Source organism: Lissotriton helveticus, chromosome 4_1 (assembly GCF_964261635.1).
Source record: "Lissotriton helveticus chromosome 4_1, aLisHel1.1, whole genome shotgun sequence".
Classification (NCBI taxonomy): Eukaryota; Metazoa; Chordata; class Amphibia; order Caudata; family Salamandridae; genus Lissotriton; species Lissotriton helveticus.
This window is the reverse complement of record NC_136063.1, coordinates 1,518,804,526-1,518,828,311: the sequence shown is the minus strand read 5'-3', so window position 1 is coordinate 1,518,828,311 and position 23,786 is coordinate 1,518,804,526. Positions and strand designations below refer to the sequence as shown.

The following is a 23,786-nucleotide window of genomic DNA, read 5'->3' as shown; positions in this document are numbered from 1 at the left end:
GGATAGTAGGCAAGGTGTTGGATAGTAAATTAAATCTATTCCCTATCCTAGAGCGCCCCCCAGCGCTATGCGTTATAATGACATGCGATGTAATAGTTGCGTCGTAAAGGCACTGCGTGGTAAAAGTTGCGTTGTAAAGGATGTTTCCCCCTGGATTGGCTGGGGCAGGAAACCTTAACACTCATTACAGAGCCCGGGGGCTGCGGCTATGAGTCACCCCGGTCTCCAGTATGAGCTGGTGGAGAGACTCTGAGTGGACTTTAGTGCGCATGTGGGGCAGGGCGGAGAGTGCCAGCCGTCCACCCCAACATGCGCACCTGGGCCCCAGGTGCTGGCTACTAACCCCTATGTTGTCTGTCAATAATATTTTTAAGCCCCATGCCCTCAGGCCGCACTGGCTGCTTTGGGACCCGCCTCAGCCTCAGGCCTCTCTGTATTGAAACCAGCTCGGCCATAGCAAAATGCAAGCACTTACAATGTTTTATTTGACTCACATTTAATTGATATGGGCTTAGGGGGGCAGAAATATGAAGAGGGCAATGCCCCAATGCCCTAATGGAGGCACCATCCTTGTGCACAAGTTAAAACAGCCTTCAACTAATGCTAGGAAGTGAATGTTGTGCGGTGGCTTGTGATGACTGAATTAATTGTCTGACGTAAGTAGGTTCTGACTACTACATCCGGTTAACTACGTTCATAAGAGCAACAAAAGCATAAGTGAGATGCATTCATTATTTAGAAATGGGGAGGCAGGTCAGGCATGAAAATCACTGTATAAAATTTCTATGCAGATTTCCTGCTCTCGTTCTCATTTTTGCTGTAACAGATTCTGTTATTATTTATTTCAGGGAACCGCTAGTGAGGCCTGCCTAATGGTGATGCTCGCTGCCAGAACAAAAGTGATACAACAACTACAAATTAAACACCCAGAGCTATCGAAAGGTGAAATCATGGACAAGCTTGTGGCATATTCTTCAGACCAGGTGAGTGAATATGTGACTGACTTCTACCTCTGTGCAAGAAGTCCTCGGCTACCTAAGATCACAGAGGCATAAATGCACATAAATATTTAGAATTCTTGTTCTAAGTTTAAAGAAAGATCGAGAACCTTTTTTCTATTTCCTTTAAAGAGTGAAGTCCTGTTCCAAAAGCTGTTATGGTAAAACGCTGAGCAAGCTGTCAATCAAGGCAGTTGTCAGTGTGTGTTATTTGTGAGCAAGCGTTCATCTTCAAGCTTGGAGCGCCGACAGAATGTACTACATATAGGCATGTATGAGTGTATAGCACAAACTGTGTTCTAAGCCAGGGTTCTCCAACATTGGTCCTGGAGGGCCGGATCCATGACAGATTTTAAAGATAATTACATGTATCTAAATGTGGATATGCTAAAATTCTGGCATGGATCTGGCCACCCAGGACCCACATTGGACAATAATACATCTAAACTCTTAATGAAATAATTTCTCTTCATAGGGATGAGATACTTCTTTGTTTTAACTGAATTCGGGAGGGTGCATCTGAACCCCTTTCTTATCCATCTCCCCCATGTTTATTTTTGAGTTTTACAGTCTATCACGAACAGTGACATTATTGCTGTACATTGAACGATTAAACAGTATGAACAAGAATGTGCTCATAAATTGAACATAAGGTAGATCAAGCATTTTCTCATTAGATTAACATAATGGTAGATCGAGAAGCTAATATGGTTTAGGGAAGACACAGTAGAGACGGTTAAGTTAACACTAGCTGACCGCATGTAAAGAATAAAACTTAAGTAATAAGGTACTCTGGGGGAACAGTGGGTACTAGAGAGGGACTCGTAAGATCAGGTAACTGTAGATGGCACCAAGATGGAGTGAAAACGTGCAGGGAATAAGATCTCAAAACACATGTGAGGTTCACGACAAAACAGGCGTCCAGAGGATACCAGGGTCTGACCATAAGGAAAAGTGAGATGAAGCTCACAGGGAAAGTGAGATGGAACTTAGGGTAATTATTGGCCTATTGCACTGCTCCCATTTCCAATGAAAAGTTTCTAAAAAATATGTAAATTCTATTTTAGTAGGCCATCTCGAGAGAACTGAGCTATGGGATCTGGCTCTGTCCAGCTTAAGCCCTATGAAGGTAACTGAGACCTGCTGGTATCTGTTCTGAATGATCTGAATATCTGAGGATGGCAATCGACATAGGTAACTTTGTGGTCCTGGCATTATTAGACTTGTCAGCTTCATTCGATACAGTCTCCCATGATTTACTGGTTGCGAGACTATCTGATATCTGTATAAAGGATCAAGCTTTCAAATGATGTGTGTCTTATTTGAAGGACAGGACTCAGGCGGTTTATCCCCTCAATACCAGTCGGAACTCAAAGCTATAGTACAGTGGGTGCCCCAGGGGCCATCACTGAGCCACACCCTATTTAATGCCTTTCTTAAGCCGTTGGCTAAGTTCCTTCGCCGTAGGTGGGGTAGTAGTCTGCTGATGACACCCAGGTTATAATATCGGTTGACTTAAAAATTCCGACAACGTATGATAGTTCCCATCAATGTATGCAGGAGGTTACTCGTTGGCTGACATAAAATTTCTAATTTTCTCAAATTTAACAAAGATAAGACATAGATGCTCTGTTGTGTGCCAAATAAGATCTCATGACCACTACCAGTGGATGTTTGGCTACCTCAGTCAAATATTCCTCAGGTGGCCTTTTGGTAGTCAGACTCCATGGAGACTATTTTTTGACAGTGCTATATTGGTGACCTCTCTTGTTAATCAGGAGAAGCTGTCTTTATGATACAAAGTTAATACATACTGACTCTCTCGGGATGGAGGTCGAGCAGTCCCTGTTCAAGCGGTCTACCTGTGAAACAAACTAACAATTTCTGTGTGAAAGTCGCTGAATCTTGACCAGTTTAGGAAATCTCTTAAAACATGGCTACTAACAAGATTATGGCGGGTGATATTGTGATTGACCATAACAGTCTTTCTACTACCAGGATGCATTTTAGGTGATTGTGTGGTTTATAAATAACATTATTGATAATAATAATTATAATAATAGAGGCAGTAGCGGCTCATATTGGGAGTGCTGCTGGGTGGTGGGTAGGAGCGGGGGAGGGCCAGGGTGGGGGTAAGTAAGTAAGTAAGTAATCTTTATTGCATGATTAATTAAAACCTTTGCAATCAGTTAAAACATATGTATAAAAAGCAAACCAGCGTCGTTTAAAAATGCAGGAGTTAGATAAATAAAAAAAATAAAAAAATTGCAGGACTCCATAAAATTACAAGAAAATAAAAACTGGTATACAATGCGGCCAGTAAGGTGCTCAGAGTGACATGAAAGGTACAACTTTTTCCAAGTGTTAATTACTGAGAATTCCTGTGCAATGCCAATTCCTTTAGAATTGGTGTTGAGTATTTTGGTCTAAGTTACGTTAAAGTCTGTGTACGAGCAACCTAAAATCCATTGGTGACAGATACAATCTGCAGTTCGCCGTGTCCTTTACTCGCCCAGTTATTTGAACCTCTTGTCGGGTGATTCCCATGACAGTGATTGGCTGGTTCCTTGGCCCTGATTGCTAAGCCAGGGATGCGCGGTGGATTTAGAAATGTTGTGCCGCCGTTTCTGATTCACATCCCACGGGTGACTGCTTCATAACGCAGAGAGACCGAGGTGTTAGACAAATTGCCATGGACGATCTCTTTTAGCAGGGATGTCATGGATTACTAAGAAGACGGTGGGCCTAACTTGATGACCAATTGATTAGGGTACTTCCAGAGCTAGCTTTGCTTTTGTTACACTCATAAACCGAACAAGGCTACTGGCCAACCGCAAATTGCTTCCTTCAAAGCAAGCCTTTACTGCCTGCCTGCAAGTTCGTACCTGGCTTTTGATCAGGCACGACTTTAATAGCTGTCTTCGTTCCACTCCCAAACCCTTGCAGATGCATAATAGATGTAGAACATCCTCGTTGATGTTGCCGCATAGTCTGCCATGGTTTGTTGCGTCTGTGCGTTTCCATGGTGGAAGATGGTGCTTTGCGGGTAAAATTCCCAACCTCAGAAGCAAGAATCTTTCTTTTGTGATTCTCGAGAAGCTTGTTCCTAGATATGGTTGTGGCTTGACCCTCGCATTGCTCTGGATTACAAACCAGCTGTGGGCCTTCTTACTCAGAGCTGCTTTATCTTCTTCGTGGGATACAATCTTTACTGATTTGTTTACCAGGTCCTTGAAACTTTTTGGGGGCATATTGGTTTCCCATAGGTCCTGTATGGCGAGCACCCTGATTGCTAATGGAAGATAACCCATAGTCAGGCAGTCTTTTTTCCTTGTCAATTCCTTCCACAAGTAAGACTTCAGTGTACCTGGCTCGGCTCCCTTTATTTTGTACCAGCACTTGGCGTAGGCAACCTTTTGTGATATTTGCTGCTTTTGTAGCCCAAATTCTAGCCTTATTTGAGCTGGCGAAGTGAACTGCGGGAGATTGAATAGTATTCTCACAGCCTTGGAGACCACATTATCTAGGGTAACCTCATCTCTCCCTCTCATTGATTCACTGCCGTAAGTGATCGTGGGTAAGAGTCGTGCTCGGAGCACTTCTAGTAAAGGGAGAAGGTTGGGGCCAGATATTTTATGCTTGATGTTTTTTAATGCTACCGCCAGTGAGGTCCCTCTGCCTTTGATGGCTGCTTTCTGTTTTGAGAACAAGCCGTGCCTGTCAAAGATTTCTCCCAAGTACTTGTATTTCTCAACCGTCTCCAGCAACTTGCCCCCCATTATCCATCGGGGTTGGTATTTGTTATTCCTTTGGTTTAATACCATAACTTTGGATTTTTCAAGATTTATGCTTAACCCGCTTTTATCTCCAAAGTTACTTGTGGTGTTTATCAAGTGTTGCAAGCCGACTGGAGTACGGCTGATAAGTATCAAGTCGTCGGCATGTAGTAGATTCGAAAGAGTTAAGCCCCCCAGATTCGGGGCATGATGGTTGCAGTGATCCAGCTCTGTGGTGAGATCAGCGACAAAGGTTGAACAGGGTCGGGCCAGGACACAACCCTGTTTCAGCCCTTTGGTGGTTGGTATTCTCCTAGACAAACTGTCTCCTGCTCCCACCTTAATTTGGACCCATGTTCCGGAGTCAAGTAAAATTAGCTGGTTAAGGAGGCTAGTGGAATTCCCCACCTCGAGAGTTTTGACCAGAGCGTCCCCCTGTCAACGCTATCAAAGGCAGCTTTATAATCAATAAAGCAAACAAATAGTGGTTTGTTGATGTTTTTTGTATCATCTATCAGGAGTGAAAGAGCAAGAATATTTGTTGAAGTCCCCATGTTTTTTTGGAAGCCAGCTTGGTTAATGGGAATTAGGGCTTTTTCCTGGGCCCATTCTGTAAGTTCATTCAATAAGCAGCCTGCGTAGTTTATGGCTTCAATGTCTATTAGTGCGATGAGCCTGTAGTTTTTTGGCTCAGTCGTACTGCCTTTTTTGTGGATCGGTGAAATACTTGACCCCTTCCAAGAATCAGGAATTCTTTCGTGTTCCATTGTATACTTGAAAAGGGGTAGTAGCGCTTCAGCCCAGTATTTCGGGTCCTGCTTATATACGATTGGTGGTAGGCCATTGGGTCCAGGCGCTCCGTCTTTCTGGCTTTTCGAGATGTTGTTCACTAGCTGTTTGATTGAGAAGAAGGGGATGGATTCCGGTCCTTGAGGTTTGGAGAGCAGTTCGTCGCATTGGGACTCCGACGGGGTTTGTTTATTTGCACCTGTTTCCGTGTTGAAATGGCGCTGTAGGTACTTTTCCCAAGTGTCTTCCCTTTATATGCGAGTTTATTCCCGGAGCTGTTGGGTTCTCTAAGCTCTTGACTGCCTGCCAAAACCTGGTGCAGTTATTGTTTTTCGCGTCGTATAGCAGTTTTGACCATTTTGTGTCGGATGTTTCCTTTTTTGCAACCATAAGATTTTCTTTCTGAGTGCTTTTAGCCTCCTTAGTGCCGACTGTGTGTTATCAGCTGGACCATATAGGTGGAGGCTACGCAGTGCCTTGTTAATTTCACTCTTTATTTGTCTTAATTCGGTGTTCTGGGGTCTAGTGAAGTGAATTATTTGGTTGCTGGCTGACTTGCATGGTGCCTCTTGTACGTTTTTTGAACTTGCTTTTTCATCTGTTGGCTCATTTATTGATTTATTTGAGTCAAAGCTTTTGGTGAAGATTTCCCAAGCTGCTAAACTGTTCGCACTCGGCTGTTTGCTTTCCTCACATCTTATTTTTGAAAGGGCCAATATTTTTTCTGGATTGCTCATGTTGCATTTAATTCACCGGTGGTTCGAAGTGACCTTTAAGTTTAAAATCTAAATTGGTTGTGTGATTGCCGTTCCATGAGCGTCAAGTATGAACACTTGAGGTTGGTGGTCACTGTGATCCGGTGTTCCGATTCTAAACCCTTATATTGAGCTAAAGAGCGATAAAGAAATAAAAGTGTAGTCTATGGCAGTATTTGTGTGGGCATTATGGAAGGTTGCAGCTTGTGGGCGGTCCCCCGCAAATCGACCATTTAGAGCAACCAGGGACAGGTTCTCTAGTTCATTCAGGAGGTCTTTTGAGATCTTAGATTGCTTGCCCCACCTGCACTCGTCTTGGCGAGGGACCCCCCACTCTGCGTGTCAGTCTGATGCCTGCCTATCCGGGTCGGTGTCCCCTGTGAGGCACATGTTGAAGTCACCTGAGACGATGTAGTTTGAAGAAACCTCTTCAGTGACTAACTTGGTTAGTTTGGCTACCAGAAGTCTTGCACCTGTTTTTTTGTTATGGGGGTGTATGTAGGTGTTAACAAGTATTAGCTGTTGTTTGTCACTTGGTCCTGCTATTTCTATCTGTAATGTTTTTATTCCAATTGTTGGAGTGTTTTTACTTGTTAATTCCTTCGCAGATGTTATAGTTTTGATTTAGGCATAGGCCGTAAGGCCACCTTTCAGATGACCATGTTTCGAACTTCTGGTGCCCAAAAGATGGCATGATTTGAAACCTTGTAGATGAAGAGGGTCTTCCAGCCATGTTTCTTGAGTGTTTTAGCTCCAAGGCCGTTTACATTCCAAGAGCAGAATTTTAGATTTAAAATGTTTTCTGTTCTGTGTCATTGATTGTCTGGTCTACAATTTATGGTTTTTGCTATCCATGACCAGTCATTTAGTGTGTCCTTTCCTCCTTTGTTCTGTGCATTATGAGTGATTGCTCCATTGTTGTCTGTGGTGTCAACGGAGGTGCTACGAGACCCTTTGAGCACAGAGTTGGAGGGTCGACAGTCGCCCTTATTACTTAGCCTGCTGCCTTTGGGCCCTTGATGGAGATGAAGAAGGGGTTCTGGGTACTCGACTGTGTAGTAAGTCTGTAGTCGGATCCCCAGGCTTCTAGTTGGTGCTCCTCTTTGAGAATTTTCTCCACTATTTCTCGGGTGGCCCAGGTTGTTTTTGTTGCTTCGTGCTCCGACAGGTGTTTGAATGTTTCAAATTCGACAGATTCCAGATCCAGATCTTGTGAACCTATCCCAGCCAAGTTGCTAATATCTGTTAATATTCGGAGAATATTGCCTCTGTTGAGGGTGTCGCCCCGTCCTTTAGATTTGTATACTGGGATGAACAGAATTGATTTTGGAGTTTCCCATCGGGGATTGTTTGCGGGATTTACGCTGTGCAGGTCCTTTTCCTTTCCCCCTATGTTTAGGGGTGACTGTTTTTCTAGTTTCATTCTGTCAGCAATTTCGGTGCTGAGCCCTTTCCTCCACTCTGTGTAGAGACCACAGAGTCTAACTGGGCCAGGTACTGTATCCTATTTTGATTTGTGGTTTACTGTTTCTGTTTGCCTGGTGGAACCTTTACGGCAATTATTGCGGGGATGAGTCCCCCTGAAGTTGCTAGTGCCGGGTTATTTTCCGCTTGTTCGGCTAAGTTGATGGTCTCAGGGAATATTTGATCCCTTAAGTGTGCTATTCCAGCTTCTTCTGGTTCTGCTGTACCAATTGCAGCGGGGTCACTCGCCTCGGACTGTGGGGTTGGCGGCACTCTGCTTGCTCTTTGTTCTGGCTGCGATCAGCACAGAACATTTGTTGATGCTTGAAAGAAGGTTTTAATGGATGGGTTTTTGTTCCTCCCTTTCCTCCTCTGTTTCCGGCGTTGTTTGGATGATCGAAATTTGTTCGGAGAGACTTCCTCTCCAACTGAATGCCTGATCTGGTTGTTGCGGTTGCTGGATCTCTGCTCAGTCTTTTGTTCTTTTGGATCGGCCATGTCGCTTGTGGAGACAAAGCCCGAATGTGAGCTCTCATTGTCCCTTTCGTAGGTTCCTGGTTCCTCTTGTTGCACCTGATCAGCGGCCACTTCTCCAGGCCGTGGTTTGGTTCTGGCCACTGAGGTAGAGGAGCTAAGAGCGTTCTTGTTCTCGTCGATTGTGAGTCGCTCTATGTGTTCCTGGAGGCGCAATACTTTATCATTTATGAGATCTCCTTTTTGTTTGTTTTTGGGTTTTGGCTCACTTATATTTGTTGAATTGGTTTTGTTAGGTCTGGTAAAAGGTCACCCATTACTGCGGGCAATGTTGCGAGTTTATCAATGATTAAATGGCAAGTACAGCTCGGAGGGATTATTGTTGTTTCGGTTTGGGCTCTTTTGTTGAAATTGTTCAGTTCCGACAACTTAAGGAGGGTTAGCTGAATATCCATCTTGTTTGAGTGATATTCCATTTTGTTGTAAGTTGCATTGTGTTTAGGAGAGATGCCCATATTTTGTCCTCTCCAATGGGTGTCTCCTTTATAGGGTCAGGTGTTGCTCTTCCAGATTCTTCGACGACTACGTGGCCTTTAGTCTTGGAGGAGTATGTGGTTACCAGATATTCCCATTCTTCATTTGTGAGTGGTGACAAGTTAGCGATTTTGCACCCCGGTGTCTCTTCTGGATCACCCCTGCCCTGACCTGTGCTGCTGCCCGTTGTAGTGGAAACCGGTTCTGACGGGGTTCCAGTAGGTGCTGGAATAAGCGGCTTGAGCTTGGTGTTGGTGTTGAGGTCAGTTTTAAATTCTAGGTCAAGAATTCCAGGCACCATACCCTGGACCCCAGTGAGCTGTGAGGTCGGGTTGGTTCTTTCGTGTGTGTAGTCAGGGGCAGGGGAAATCATATTCGGGCTAAATTGGGGGTTCTTAGTTTCCTTTGTTTTGGATGAAATGGTGTCTGGGATGGTGATGGTGGTTGAAGTTGTCTCAGAAGCAGTTGAGTGGACTTGTAGAACCGCGTACCTTGCAGGTGCCGAGACTGCAGCTGAGTGAGGTGACGTGCGCTGGCGGGGCCGTATTATAATGTCTGGCTCCAGTGGAATTGTTGGTGGTGTTTTTTGTGTCACCAGAGCAGAGGAGGTGGACTTAGATTTCTCTTGTTTTCGTTTCTCAGTGAGTTTGTTGTTGTTTTTGTCATTTTGCAGGGCGTCCCATTCTGTCACTTGTGGCCACTCTTGATCTGTTATATCTTTTTCAGGGTAGGTTTTCGGACTAGGTACCTCGCCACTGCTTTCTGTCGTTTTGCCTTTCCTTGTTGGTGCTTCCGTTCCTGTTTCCTTTTCCATTTCCGGGTGCAGTGGGGAGGGGAGGCCCAGCTGCTTGCTGATTCCTAGATTTTACAATGCCCCATCGTCTTTTACAAAAAGGAATTTTGAGTATATTTTGGGCTAGAAATTGAATTTATTCTGATTGGCTGGTTTTTGATTCGCTAGCGCACTAGTTGTATCCTCTATGTCCACAAGTGTTTCGAATGCCTTGTGGAGTGATGGCGCTTCTAGGGTCGATGTTGTTGATGTAGTTACTTGAACTATATTAGGTTCTTGTAAAATCATGCTTTTCCTTTTCCTGTTATTGATGACTTTTGTAACAGAACGCCTTTACTTGCCGGATCTCATATTTGTCTTGTCTTGATGTATTTGATGTATCTTGAGTTTTTGAGGAGTTTTTTTACTTTAATGTGTAGGTTGTTAATTTGTAATTTGTTATATTGTTATATTGATTATTCTGTTCTATTAATTGAAGTTGATGTTGAATAGGCTGGTAGCTGTTGGGTGTTTTTTTGCGCTGTTTTAATCCATTTCTCTTTTTTAATTTTTTTTTATTGAGGAACCTGTTTGGGATGGCCCCTGGATTGATGCTTTAGCAGAATTGCAGTAATTGGCAGGCCTGATGAGGTGCTCGCCTGGCCGACCCTGCTGACTGTTAGGTGCACCGGGGCCTTGATTGCAGTTAATGAGTATAGGTCGGGGAGGGCAGCCTCAGAAATACCACAGAACAACTGAACTGCACTGAACCCTAGTATTCAGCTCTCAGGGAGTTCGATTCGAAGGCTGAAGGCTGGGGGCTCGTGGGGGTTTAGCCAAAGTGAATAGGTGTCTGGGTGCGCGGCAGCACTTCTAGAATCCTCTAGAGCTTCTGGGATCCTGTGGGTCCTGGCAGAAGCAGCAGCTCTTCCCAGCTTCCCCCCGCTGCCACAGCCGCAGCCTTTCCCCCTGGGATCCCTCATCTCTCCAGTGCACACCACAACCCTCACCTGTGACCAGGCTCACTCTCAGCCGGTCCCTCGCAGCCGCCTCCCCTCGGGGTCCACTCAGGTACTCAGGTCCACTCAGGTCCACAGGTTCTCCCGCGGCCCGGGCCTGCCCCGCTTGGCCCAGCGCTCTGGCCCCCCGCACAGATGCCAGCGGGTGTCGGTGGATTCAGCTGACCTCACCTGGCCATAGGGTCGGTAGAACGGCGATCTGGTCCGGTGTCGACGGTGCTTGCTGGCGCTTGTGCCACTGCCGCTCAAACGCTCTCAGCAGCAGCTGCAGCAGATCACACGGCGCACTTACTCATGGACTGCAAAACAGCAGAATGAATCTAATACTTGAAAACCTTGCATTGGTTTACCAGCCCAGTTCTGCTGGGCGGTGGGGCAGGGGAGGGGCAAGGTGCGGGGTAGTAAACTCTGGCATACGGCCGACCGGAGGTAAGAACATAAATAAATAAATTAAACAAATTACATTGCGCGCGCTGCAACGCTATTTGCGTTGCAGTGCGAGCAATGTAAATTATTTTATTCATTTATTTATGTTCTTATCTCCGGTCGGCCATATGCCGGAGTTTACTACCCCGCACCTTGCCCCTCCCCCGCCACACCGCCCAGCAGAACTCCCACTACGAGCCGCTACTGGTAGCATGAAGTAGGAACGAAGAAACCAAAGCAAGTAGCAATTGAAGTAGGAATTAGGGTGCAGCTGAAAGTCAACTTAAATGTAGTAACATTTGGTCAATAGGAAGAAAGAGGAGAATAAAGTTTGAAAGGAATCTGGGGCCTGGAGGGGTCCAGTGGGTTATGAGCAGAGGATGTGTAGGAAACTAAGAGAGAGTAACAAAGAATAGATACGGAGAGTGGCAGAAACGTACAGGCAGAGCAACCAGGGTAAATATCTAGAGATGGCACTAAAAAGGAGCAGGTGATCACAGTTAGTCAAGACATGAGTTAAAAAATACAGTCGGAAATGATGCATCTTTAGAGGTTGACAAGAAGATGCGTTTAGTCCCGACATTGACAGGGAGATAATTCCATAGAGGAGAAGCAACTCCTGAGAGCGATAGGTGTTATGTGTGAAGTTTTGAAGCTCTGGGTGAATGGTAAATTTGCTTCTGAGATCTCTCACTTCACATGATCATTTGAGGAGGTTAAAACAGTAGGATGGATAGTTGGAGTGGGCAGCTTTGTAGGCTAGGTACAATTCTAAATGTAATTCCATTCTCAATCTGACACCATTTCAACTCAATAAAAACTAGAGTGATATGATCAAAATGTTTTGTCTGGACATATTCGTTTGACGTTGCTTTCAGGGATTGGATGGGTTGAGCTACATCACCCATATAGACGGTGTTCAATTGTGCCTGTTGTGACCTTTGTTTGCATGGTTGCAGGGTGGTTGGTTTCTGTGTTGCTAAGTTTTCATATATATTTCTCCTATAAATGAGCGATAAATGAACTTAAGAGCTCAGAACATTAAAATGTGTCTGCCAAAACCTTGCTGATGATGTGCTTGATGTAGGCTGGCTTTGGTACAGTGATAATCGTCTGCACAAAATGCAGAGATTTTTTTTGAGTCCTCCTGTCTTCCTCTGCCGAATTCTGTTCAACCATTCTTCTTGTCGTCTGATGTTCAATTTGGTATCAACAACTCCCTTGTTTTAAAATTATGCACACTGAGTGGTGCATGGGCATTGGCTGTGGGGTGCAGTTGAAGCCCTGGGCAGGGCCTGTACTTCAGTTTTGTAGTATGACATAGCCGCCAAGGATGTCAGGTTAATAGGGGAATCGTTTGTCAGCAAGTATTGGAACCATCTGCTTTTGGTCTGTGCTGGCTTTGGATGCACTGTCCAGGTGGGAGCAATATGAAGCAGGTGAGCCAGTCAGCTCTTCCATGTGGGTGTCTGCTAGTGGTGGACATTAGGCCTAGTGTGTGTCCCTTTATCTGAACGAACAGTTTAATGAGACATCAGGTTTAAGTCTTTGGGAACTATGTTGTTCATGTAACTTATGTAGGCTACTAAAAAGGTGCTGAATGTTGAATAGTGTTAGAGTAGCTGGGTCAATAGGAACAAATGGAATAAGAGACCACAGAAGGTGGGGCAGGACACAGGGGGTTGGAGAAAAGGATGAATGGAGAGAAGGATGGGTGGATGGAGAGAAGGATAGATCGAGGAAAGTGTTGGTGGAAAGAATGATGAGAGATATGTGGATCGTTGCAGCTATGGGTGGATGATTGAGAGAAAAATGGACGAATGGGGAAAACCGTAAAAAGGATTGATGGATGGAACAAAGTTGGAAAGAATTTTCTTTCAATATATTTCTATATTGATAATATGTAATAATGATGCAACAAGGTTACATAACTCGAGGGAAAATTAAGACATTTACATTCATTCAAAGAAAACAGGCCACTTGTCATACACAAATGCGTGTACAGTTCCTTTGCATCTCTTCCTCCCCACCACCAGCCATCACCCATCACCACTCGGTATAGTGCCCTTGCATGTTGTTGGGCCTCTGTGTTCATAACGCCTCCAGAGTTACACCCCTCCCCGGTGTTACCTGCACCAGATCCCCATCCACCTCATTGCTTTCAATTGGGGCTAACGGTTCCTGCAACATCCCTGACCATTCAAAGCAATCCTCTCCCATCTTGTCATCCGTCCAAACCTCCAGCATCCAGCTTTGCTATACAAGTGACCATTCTCCCATATCCATCTACACTTTTCCTGATTAGGTCCTCGAGGTGACATTCATCGAATGGCGATATGCCTGTCAGCTAATATTAGACCCGACAATGCAAACCTGTAATACACCCTGCTTCCCTTCGAAGTCTCAACCAGGTGAAGAAGGCAGTGCTGCACCGTGCTGTCTATATGTATGTGGGTCACTATTCAGTGTTTTCCCAGTGCTCCTGGATCCCTGGGCAGTGGGTACCCCCACACCACATGTATGACATGTGCCTCAGTACCCGCTCGCCGTGGACAGTCACCCGATCTGGTTCTATACATCCCATCAGGCAATCTCATAGGTGAAAGGTACGCTTGGTGTAATAGGTAGAATTGTGTCATCTTGAATCTTGCATTGCTGGAGACGCCACTTACCAGGGCACATGCCATATTCTCACTGGTGTAACGAAAGTTGAGGGGGCCCCTTGTAAGGTACATAGAGGAGGCTTTTCTATGGATTTAATCTGGGTCCCTCAGTCCTGAGTACTGTGAGAGGGGCCCCCTGCCGCTCGGGCCCCCCCTCACTGCGGGGGCTGCGGGGGCCTGTGTTATGCCACTGCCTTCTCCAGACACTGTCCACAAGGGGGTCCCCCAAATCACCCGCATCTAGCCTCTAATCGGGCGACCGGTCAATCGTTCTTCAGCGTGCCGTACAATCTCATAATTAGCCCTCTGGTGGCCCCATCAACAAGCAAAGTTGGAAAGAAAAATTGAGAGATGAAAGGGAGGATCAAAAGAAAGATGAAAATCCTCAGAAAGAGGGCTGGGATGGTTTGCATGACTCAGTCACTTGGAATATGGTTTCTGGCTAATCTCTTGATCGGACTCCTCACAAAAATTCCACCCCCTACAAATGTATTGTATTATTATAACCCACAGACATGAACCTCAGAGATTTCTTCCTTCATCCTTCACCTTAAGTAAAGTCACTTGGGGGGATATTTACAATCCCCTATCACCACAGGAAAGTCACTCTTTACAAAGTTCATGTGGCGATAGGGGCTTCGCCTTTTTTACAAGACTGCGTGAAGCCACTTAGTGTGGCTTAACGCCTCCTTGTAAATAAGACACCCTTTCACTCTATACTTAGTGTGAAAGAGGTGGGCAATGGGTTTTGCCATGGGAGATCCACCGCAACACTGATTGATTTTGACGCTGCCCCATATTTACAAGGGTGGGATAAATATGGGGCAGCGCCAAAATTAAGACCATTGATAACCTGGTTTTAAACAGGCACAACAAGCAGAAATGCTTTATTTTTCCCTGTTTTTCTGTTTCTGTGTGTGCTGCATTGAGCAGAACACATACAAACAGCAAAACACCATTGATTATTAATGTGCAGGAAGGTGTCCCTTCCTGCGCATAAACAATCATTGTAAAAATGACAAATTGCAACTTCTATGTGTGCTGCTCACTGCAGCATACATAGAAGTTACAATTCACCGTTTCAGATTGTTTATGTGTTGGAAGGGACACCTTCCTGCACATGAACAACATTCCCTTGCAGCACAGACACCCTTGCACCATAGGGTGCCTGTGTTGGCACTAGGCAACTTAATTTTGCGCTAGTGCTGGGGAAACGCAGGACTGCCCCGTATCCTCGTAGATATGGTGCACCCCTGTGTTTCAGAAGTGGCGGAGCACGGTGTTAATTAAGCCAGCACAGCTAACACCGCGCTCCGCCACTTCATTGTAAATATGCCCCTCGCTTTCCACAATCGACAGCTACATTTCAAGATCCACATTTGAATCAATACCATTTACAATCAACAGATATCCTGAAACATAAAGCCCGGAAGGACAAACAAAAATCTGAGTTAAATGAACTCCACCTACTAAAATGCATGAAAAGACCAATATGTTATATCTTACTTTGAACTTACACATGTTCCCAAACCGGAATTGGAATACTAAAATGCATTGAGGAACACTTAAATATATTGACTTAATATAAAAATACCCCCATAAAATGTAATGCAGTTTTGAGTTGCTAGTTCTGATCATTACTTTGTTCTGTTTGTTGCATTTTTAAAACAAGCATTGGCAAGGCCAGTAGGTCTCGCTAATGGTTTGTAGCCACGCTGCACAACGTCCGCAATACTGTGCAGCATATTTAAAGTAAAATGTAAAAAAAACTTTGCGTGGTTGCCAGCCTCATTGTGTAGGCACCAAGAATGTTCGTCAACAAAATGACATAGACACTTTCTGTTTTTAGATACTGATCCAAGTACCATCGGTAATAAAAAGAAAACGTGCAGAAGCGTTTTTTTAAATACTTTTTAAAGCAATCAAGGAAATAGAAACAACAGGGAGAGCAACGGGTGAAGCAACATGGGGAGGGCAGGGGGACACAGCATCAACACGGGGAAAGGCAGAGGGACACGAAAGCAACAGGAGGATGGCAGAGATGTAACAGAAAGTGCCCATGTAATTTTGTCAACGAACATGCATGGTGACAACCCCCCATCCCCTATTAGGAGGTAATGTGCCATTCGTTCTGCTGTCGTCTATGCAATCCTTTGGGATTGACTATTAAATGATAACGTTTTATGATAAAACGTAAAACATGTAAGATGATTACTCTTACATACTGTACTCTGAAGATCAATGATCCGGGTAAAAAAGGAAACTTGCCTAACCTGGGGGAAAAAACGTTAAAAACCCTTTCTACCACACTTTGTGTGGTAGAACCCACCTTGGACTTATTTGGGTCCAGGGTGTGGGAAGCCTGATGATGAAGCATGCCACATCTTGATCTGAGCTAAGGTCCTGCTTTTCCCAGAGAAATCTCTGTGTGAACTAATTTCACTATTTGAGATAGTTGCAGAACCCTTTTGATGTGTGTGGTTTCGTGCAGTAGCTAATAAAATAGCTCAACAGGTCACTGCATCATCTGTTGGGTATGTGTGACCTCTGACGTTCGGGGTCAAGTCCTGGTAGTTCATCCTGTTATCCTAGTATAATTTATCATTAGTATCAGCTGTAACTAGATAATAATTGCTATCAAGGCAAAAATGTAAAATGCTCTGAAGTGAAATGCGATTAAAGCATGCATATCATTATTCTCTTGTTATGTAAACCTGCTCTTGTGACGTCATTACATAGGGTGGTGCTCTAAGGAGTAAATATTGCATCAGCTAATCTGTAGGGTGGCCCTCCATTTATGCAGGAGACCGAAGAAGAAGTGATGAGCTGCCAGGCCCCGAAGGGTCTCTGCAGGGTTTCACCCTGGGGTGTGTTTAGGGTCAAAGCTGCATCTAATCTGTTGGTTTTCATGAAAGGATGTGGGCTGGTGTAGAAGAAATTCTACAGGGTGCCCGGTGGAGCAGTGAGATTGCAATGAGGGGCTTGCTCTATATTTTACTATCATTGCAGCTAATTGGGAGGAGCTTCTAAAGAGCAAGCTGTGGGAAGAGTCTCCTGGGGCTAATGCCATAGGGCCACTGACAGTCAAGCTGACTCCATATCAGTCTGCAATCGGGAAGACAGACGTGCTCAGCAGAGTGATGCTGCTCTGTAAAGTCACACCAGGGCAGTCACATATGGTTTACCTGTCTTTATGTGTTCATCAGTAGGGATGACACAAAGCTTGTGCGATAAGGGATCCCAAAAAGAGCTGTGGATTACAAACTGTTGCATCTCAGGTGATGCACAGATGTGAAGATCACCTTCAGAGGGGGTGGGTTCACAAAGTAAAAACTACATGGGGTCGATAAATAGACTCCTGCTATTTAGCCTTAACAGAAGAGATCACCAAGTGGACTTCAGTGTCCTAGATCACTGGCAGTGCAGGCACTTTACAGGATTACACAAAACAGGCCAGACTCAGCTGAAGGTCCTCTGGAATCCTCGAGCTCAAAAGTAGCCAAGCCCTCATGTGGCTTCTCCCAGCCACTCAGCTCTAACCTAATGTGCCATGAATTAAAGACAAGCATTCAAAATGCAATGGATCTCGCCTTTGATTAAGTTAAAGCATTTGCTTTGCTAATTGTATTGTATAGCAAAGGGAATGGCTTTAACTTAATGAAAGGCGAGACCTATTGCATTTTCAATGCTTGTTATTATAGCACATTGTTTATCACAAGCCTGTTCGAAGCATCCTCTCTGTGTACCTCATAAAATGGATTATGTGGCAAGTCTCTGCGGCGCTACCTCGGACGGCTGCCCACTGCCCCAAAGCAGGCTCACTGAAGTCCATGCTCTCTGCCGGGCTTTGGGGAGTGGGTCGGCAAAACTTTAACCTCGACGACGGCGGCTCGTTTATGAAATGCCTGCTTGTGGCCTGTGTGTGCCCTAATAGAGCTCTGCCCATGCACGTTTATCTCTTTACATAGTTTACGAACATTTAGCTGCAGCACCAGTACATTGTTTACGATATGCACATTAAAAGTATTATTTCTGTATACGTGAATGAATAGGCTGTTGGTAGGGTCTTTGCATTTCTGGTTCGTGCTCTCCCTCTGTTCGTCGTTTGCGGGAAGTTTGCGAACCTTCAGTCCCTTAACAAAAAATTAAACATTTTGACAGAGCTCGCTGTGCTGTGTCATTCATCGAGTCAACTTCGCTTTCGAGGTATACTCCGGAAAGTTGTCAAATGTTGAGAACGTATATTTTTTAAAGAAGTGCCTCAGAAGAAGAAGTTAGTGTCACAATTATGTGGTGGCGGATAAAACTACACTGAAGGGGCGTTATTTTGAGTTTTTATTTCAAATACCTAATCAAATCTGTTTGTTGATTCCCTTCTCGAAAATTGCTATTTTATTATAGCTCTCGCAGGCAAGGAGTGCATGTGCGCCCCAACGCCAGCCGAGACCTAAAAAACTATAGATTATGTTGTGTCCTTCAGCAGGGTTGGACCAACTTAGCTAACCGGCACTAGGCCTAACACGTGGCCCTAGGAATAAAGGAGTCAGACACGGGAAATAACTTGCTGGCTCTCCGTGCGCCCGTCTCAGAATAGCGTACGTGCGTGCGGAGCCTTTCTTTATTATAGGCGGTCACATGACTTCAACACTGCACGCCCCTTACTCCAGGGGCGGATCATGGGCCCAGAACATAACATTCCTCCTAAAACAAGAAAAACTCAAAACTAAATTCAAAACAGCTGCAACCCTGCAGTCTCGATGGATAGTCTATTGTACTAATCTTCATAGACTTCGAATTCACTTTCCAAAACCACTAATAACAAGTATGACACATTACTGGACATTGTATTCCACACTGATACATAGAACAGTCTTACGTGAGGTAATCGCGTAGTCGACAGGAAGGCGTCGGGTTTCGTCTCAGCCTTTGATCCACGCCCCTCTGGCTTGAACAGTCTATCTCTGGGGCGGAGCTGGTCTCAGGCGCCTCCATGTCGGGCTCCTCCGGATCTGACACCCCTTCCTGGGCCTCCGCGCTGCCTTCCGTCTCCTTGATCACCGCCCTCGGAGTGTTACTCGGGGTGACCTCGAGACTAGGCGTCGGCTCCCTTCCTGGCAAGTCCTGTGCAGTTTCGGTTTCTGTTGTCGGAGTTGGTGAATCCGATGCTCTCAAACCCCCATGGAAATGTTTAAAGTGCGACACATTCCTGGTTACAGTCTCTCTTCCTCGGACCACAGTGATGCGGGTTCCTTTCACACCAACCACTCGCCAAGGTCTTCTTTCATAGTTCAAACGGAATTTTCCACTGGTCACTCTGTTACGGAGAAGTACCACATCTCCTCTGCTGAATGGTGTCACCATGGCTCTTCTCTTTTGACTAATTTTAGCAAAAGCAGTCTTTCTTTTGCGGGCAATTGTTTCTTCATTCGCGGGTGCTGGGGCCCATTGGGGATGGTGAGGAATGGAATCAGGTATAATCCGTCCCATCAAAAGATGCGCCGGAGCTATCCCTGTGGTTGAATGTGGGGTTTGTCGGTAGCTGCGGAGAAAAGTGAAAATGGCCATTTCCACGGACTGCCCTTTGTCATGAGCAATGCGAATCACTTTATTGAGAGTCCTCATGAAACGTTCCGCTTCCCCATTAGCTTGTGGCCATCGGGGAGTGATGCGTCGATGCCGAATGCCCAGAGATGATAGATAGGTGGCCAATTCCTGTCCTTGAAATGGAGGTCCATTGTCTGTGCGGATTTCACACATAGCCCCATGTGTGGCAATAATCTTCTCTACTTTCGGGATTACACACTCGGCACTGGTGCTGGCTATTATTTCTACTTCCGGATACTTGGAATGGTCATCAATCATGACTAGCGTGTACTTTCCATCCGGAAGACTGCCAAAGTCCATGCTGACCTTCTCCCATGGCTGTTGGGGACGAGGTTCCACGGCAATCGGGGCTTCACGAGGAGCTTCCCCAGTCACCTGACACGCAGCACATGTCCTTACCACCTGCTCCACCATGTCATCCATCAGGGGAAACCACACCTTTGTTCGTAAGCGTGCCTTGGTTTTGACTATCCCTTGGTGACCTACATGCGCTAACTGTATTACTTGATCAGTGAGGGCTGAAGGTATTACCAAGCGATGCCCCCGCAGCAGGCATCCGGCCTCATCCTCATTGAGCTCCTCCCGGACATGATACAGGCTTTCCATTATTTTCTGGGCTTCGGACGTGAGCACCTTCCACCCCTCCTTGGCCCGATTCCAGTTAGTCGTGTGAACCAGTTCTTTGGCCCTCTGAAGGCAGGCGTCCTGTGCTGTGGCACTTACAATGTCACTGAGAGAGATGGGACGAGGGCAAGATCGCGCCACCACCCACCTGACATAGGCCTCCGTTTCTTCAGCTTCCTCCATCTCCTCGGCCGTGGCTGGTCTGGGATGACGTGACAGATAGTCTGCCGGGTTCTTAGCTCCGGGCTGATACTCGATTGTACAGTTGTACTCCTGCAGTTGAAGCAGCCACTTCTCTATGCGAGGCGGGGGTTTAGATGAGGTTCCCGCAAACAAAGACAGCAAAGGCTTGTGATCAGTCACCACAGTGAATGGTTTGCCATAGATGTAGAGGTGAAAGTGTCGGCACCCCCAATGAATGGCAATTGCTTCTTTCTCAATCTGCGAGTACCTTTGTTCCGTGTCCGTGAGAGATCTGCTCGCAAAAGCAACAGGCGTCCAGTCGATGTCGTCTCTCTTCCTTTGCATGAGAACCGCTCCCAGTCCAGCAGGCCCCGCATCCACAGCAATGAGCGTGAAGTTGCGTGGGTCATAGAAGGCGAGAGTGGTGTTGTTGGACAGAGACTCTTTGATGTCTCGGAAAGCTCTTTCTTGCTCAGGTCCCCAGTGCCAGGGAGTGGAGTCTTTGGTGAGGTCCCGCAAGGGGAGCGTGAGATTAGCCAAGTCTCTGATGAACCGGCCACAATAGTTGACCATGCCCAGGAAGCTCCGGACTTCAGTGACGGTCTGCGGGGGTGGCGCATCTTTAATGTCTTTTACTTTATCCGGATCCGGGTTGACACCCTCGGCCGAGAAGACGTATCCAAAAAACCCTATCCGGTCCCGCAGGAATTCACACTTTTCTCGGTGGAGCGTCAGTCCTGCGTCTTTGAGTCTTCGAAATACTTGGGCCAGCCTTTGATTGTGCTCTGGGATGGTGCGGGCATGTATCATTATGTCATCACTGACATTTATCACTCCCGGTATACCAGCGATCAGCTCCTGGATGACATTCTGGAATACCTCCGCGGCGCTGGAAATTCCGAAACTGAGGCGAGTGTATCGTCGAAGGCCGATGTGGGTGGAGAAAGTAGTGATGTTGCGCGACTCCATATCCAACACCAACTGGTGATACCCTGATCGCAAGTCCAGCTTGGAGAACCACCGGGCACCTGCCATCTCTCCGATGAGGTCATCTATAGTGGGCGTGATGTGGCGCTCCCGTCTTATGGCAGCATTCGGGAGGCGCATGTCCACGCAGATCCTGACCGCTCCGGGTTGCTTCGGTTTCCGGGTGACCACGATGGGCGAGACCCATGGGGTGGGACCCGAAACCTTTTCGATTATGCCCGCCGCTTCCAGTTTGTGGAGTTCCTCTTCCACCAGCGGCCGTAGATGGAACGCAATGCGGCGGTGTCGCAGAGCCACCGGCTGTACCGTTGGATCTATGTGCAGATGAATTTCTCGGCCTTTGAACTTGCCAATGCCCTCAAAGAGATCCGGGTATTCCATGAGGAGATGTTGAACGGATTCCTCATGGACCCCAAAGGCAAATGTCACCACACCCAGGTCTTCAGCCGCTCTGCAACTCAGCAGCATACCTTGGCCTTCTTCTGACATGAAGACGTTGGTTTTGATTGTCTTGTTCCCATGGCGGATCACCGCTTTGAATTTCCCTCGAATCTCGAGAGGGGTGTCTTGCCCATACGCGAAGACGGTGATGGGGGTGGGACGCAGCGCCGGAGGCGTGGTCATGGTCCTGTAGAGGGAAACACTCATGAGGTTTATGGACGCGCCCGTATCCACCACTGCTATTAGATCTTGGTCCGCTACCTGTATGGCGCATTGAGGCAGTGGCCTGGTACGGCGGGCAGCGGTACCGATCATGTGTACCTTGTGCACCGACCGTTCCTCCTCCTCATCGTCATCCATATCACTGTGACTCTGTTCCCCCTCCATTATGGCCTGCACAGCGGGGCGTGGTTTACGGAATTTCTTCGACCGGCACACCTTCTCAAAGTGATTCTGCCTGCCACATCCCGAACACCGCTTGCCCCGTGCTGGGCATTCTGCCATCTGGTGTCGCGAACCTCCACAATAACCACATGACTGTCCCGACGCTCCACCCTGAGTGGGCGGTCTCTTGGGCCACTTAGTGGGCGTGTGCGTCTGTATTTTGTTAACCGGTTCCACTTTGACCGATGCCTGCAAAGCAGCTTCCATGTGCGCAGCCCTAGCTTTGGAGAGTTCTTTCGTGCGGCCAAGAGTTAGGATGTCCATCAGCGGCTTGCCAGACTCCTCTAGAATCCGTTCCCTCAGTTTGGCCGACGCACATCCCTGTATAATTTGTCCCCGAATTTCCTCGGTGGTATCTTGAAACCCACACGTGAGCGCCAACCTTTTGAGCCTGGTGTGATATGTGTCCAGCGACTCCTCGGGCAACTGGCGCGCTTGTCTGAACACAAATCGTTCATAATCTTGATTGGCCATGGGCTCAAAATGGGCATTGAGGGCATTAATCAGCGTGTGATGAGTTCTGGGGGTCGCCTCCGGGAGGGTCCGAGCAATGGAATGGATGTCCTTGCCGCCGAGATGTAACACCATGGCCCGTTTCTGTTCCTTGTGCGTCTTCGTAGCTTCGAAGAATACTAGGAGTCTATCCACCCACTCCTTCCATTTGGGAGCGAGCGCTGAGGGCGCACCCTCCACCACAAAGGGTTCAATGGGCGGAATGGTCGCCATCCTCCCAGTCACGCCGGATCAGGCACTTCGCACGACCACCTGATGCGTGGGCTGAAGCGGGGCACCGCCCGGAGCACCGTGCAGATGTGAGCTGTGCGGCAGTAGGGTCGGAGTCACCTACTCGATGTCCATGCACCAGGCCGCTCCTCCCGGCGGTCTGCCCGGGGGTGGGGTACGCCGCACGGCACGAGCACCACGAGCCGAGGAACAGGCTCGCGGCCGCCACACGGGGCAGGAGGCAAGTACCCTCACCCAGCGAGGATTCAGCAGCCACCTTCGTCGCCAATTGTTGTGTCCTTCAGCAGGGTTGGACCAACTTAGCTAACCGGCACTAGGCCTAACACGTGGCCCTAGGAATAAAGGAGTCAGACACGGGAAATAACTTGCTGGCTCTCCGTGCGCCCGTCTCAGAATAGCGTACGTGCGTGCGGAGCCTTTCTTTATTATAGGCGGTCACATGACTTCAACACTGCACGCCCCTTACGCCAGGGGCGGATCATGGGCCCAGAACATAACAGATTAGGCAGTACACTTTTTTAGAAATAAAAGTTAGGGAGGGTAAATGAAAGAGAATGGGCAAGGAAAAGGAACATGTTTCAGGCAGTGCTTAATGCGAGCTAATGGTTTCCGGTGCTGGTCACCAGCACTTAATTGTCAGCACCGGCTCCCGTTACAGTCGACCACATGGTGGCGCGGTCTGAGATGAGCACAATAGCCATGCATATTAAGTGAAATGGCATTGAAAATGACTAATACCAACCTCTCACAACATTAATATATCTGTGTGTGACCTGAAATAGTCTGAATTGTTACACTTGCAGGAGTGTGATGACTAGATGTTATGTTGGTACTGTCATTGGCAGCATTGGCAGGGCCATTGCACGGTGCAGGCTGGACTGGCCTCTTGAATTAAGCATTGGTTTCAGGGCATTCGTATGCAGAAGCTGAGAGGGTTGGCAACTGCTTGAAGGGATCACACTGTGGGCATGCCGGCATGTCTACCGCCAGAAACGTATTCCATTTCTAAACTAACGGGCGCTCCACGAACCGCATTTTCTTTCACGTCCAGGAACACATGCTGCCATGGCTGAAATTCAATACAAAATG

General features: G+C 46.8%; 1 protein-coding gene across 3 annotated transcripts in view; it reads left to right on the top strand.

The window, feature by feature from the left end:
* The window catches only part of LOC144829209 (aromatic-L-amino-acid decarboxylase-like), a 799,768-nt gene that overhangs the window by 387,682 nt on the left and 388,300 nt on the right, over nt 1-23,786 (top strand). For all 3 annotated transcript variants that reach the window (XM_078688118.1, XM_078688116.1, XM_078688117.1), the window contains exon 5: nt 849-983. In XM_078688118.1, coding sequence (XP_078544244.1) covers nt 849-983 — 135 coding nt within the window. The remainder of the gene's footprint in view (nt 1-848; nt 984-23,786) is intronic.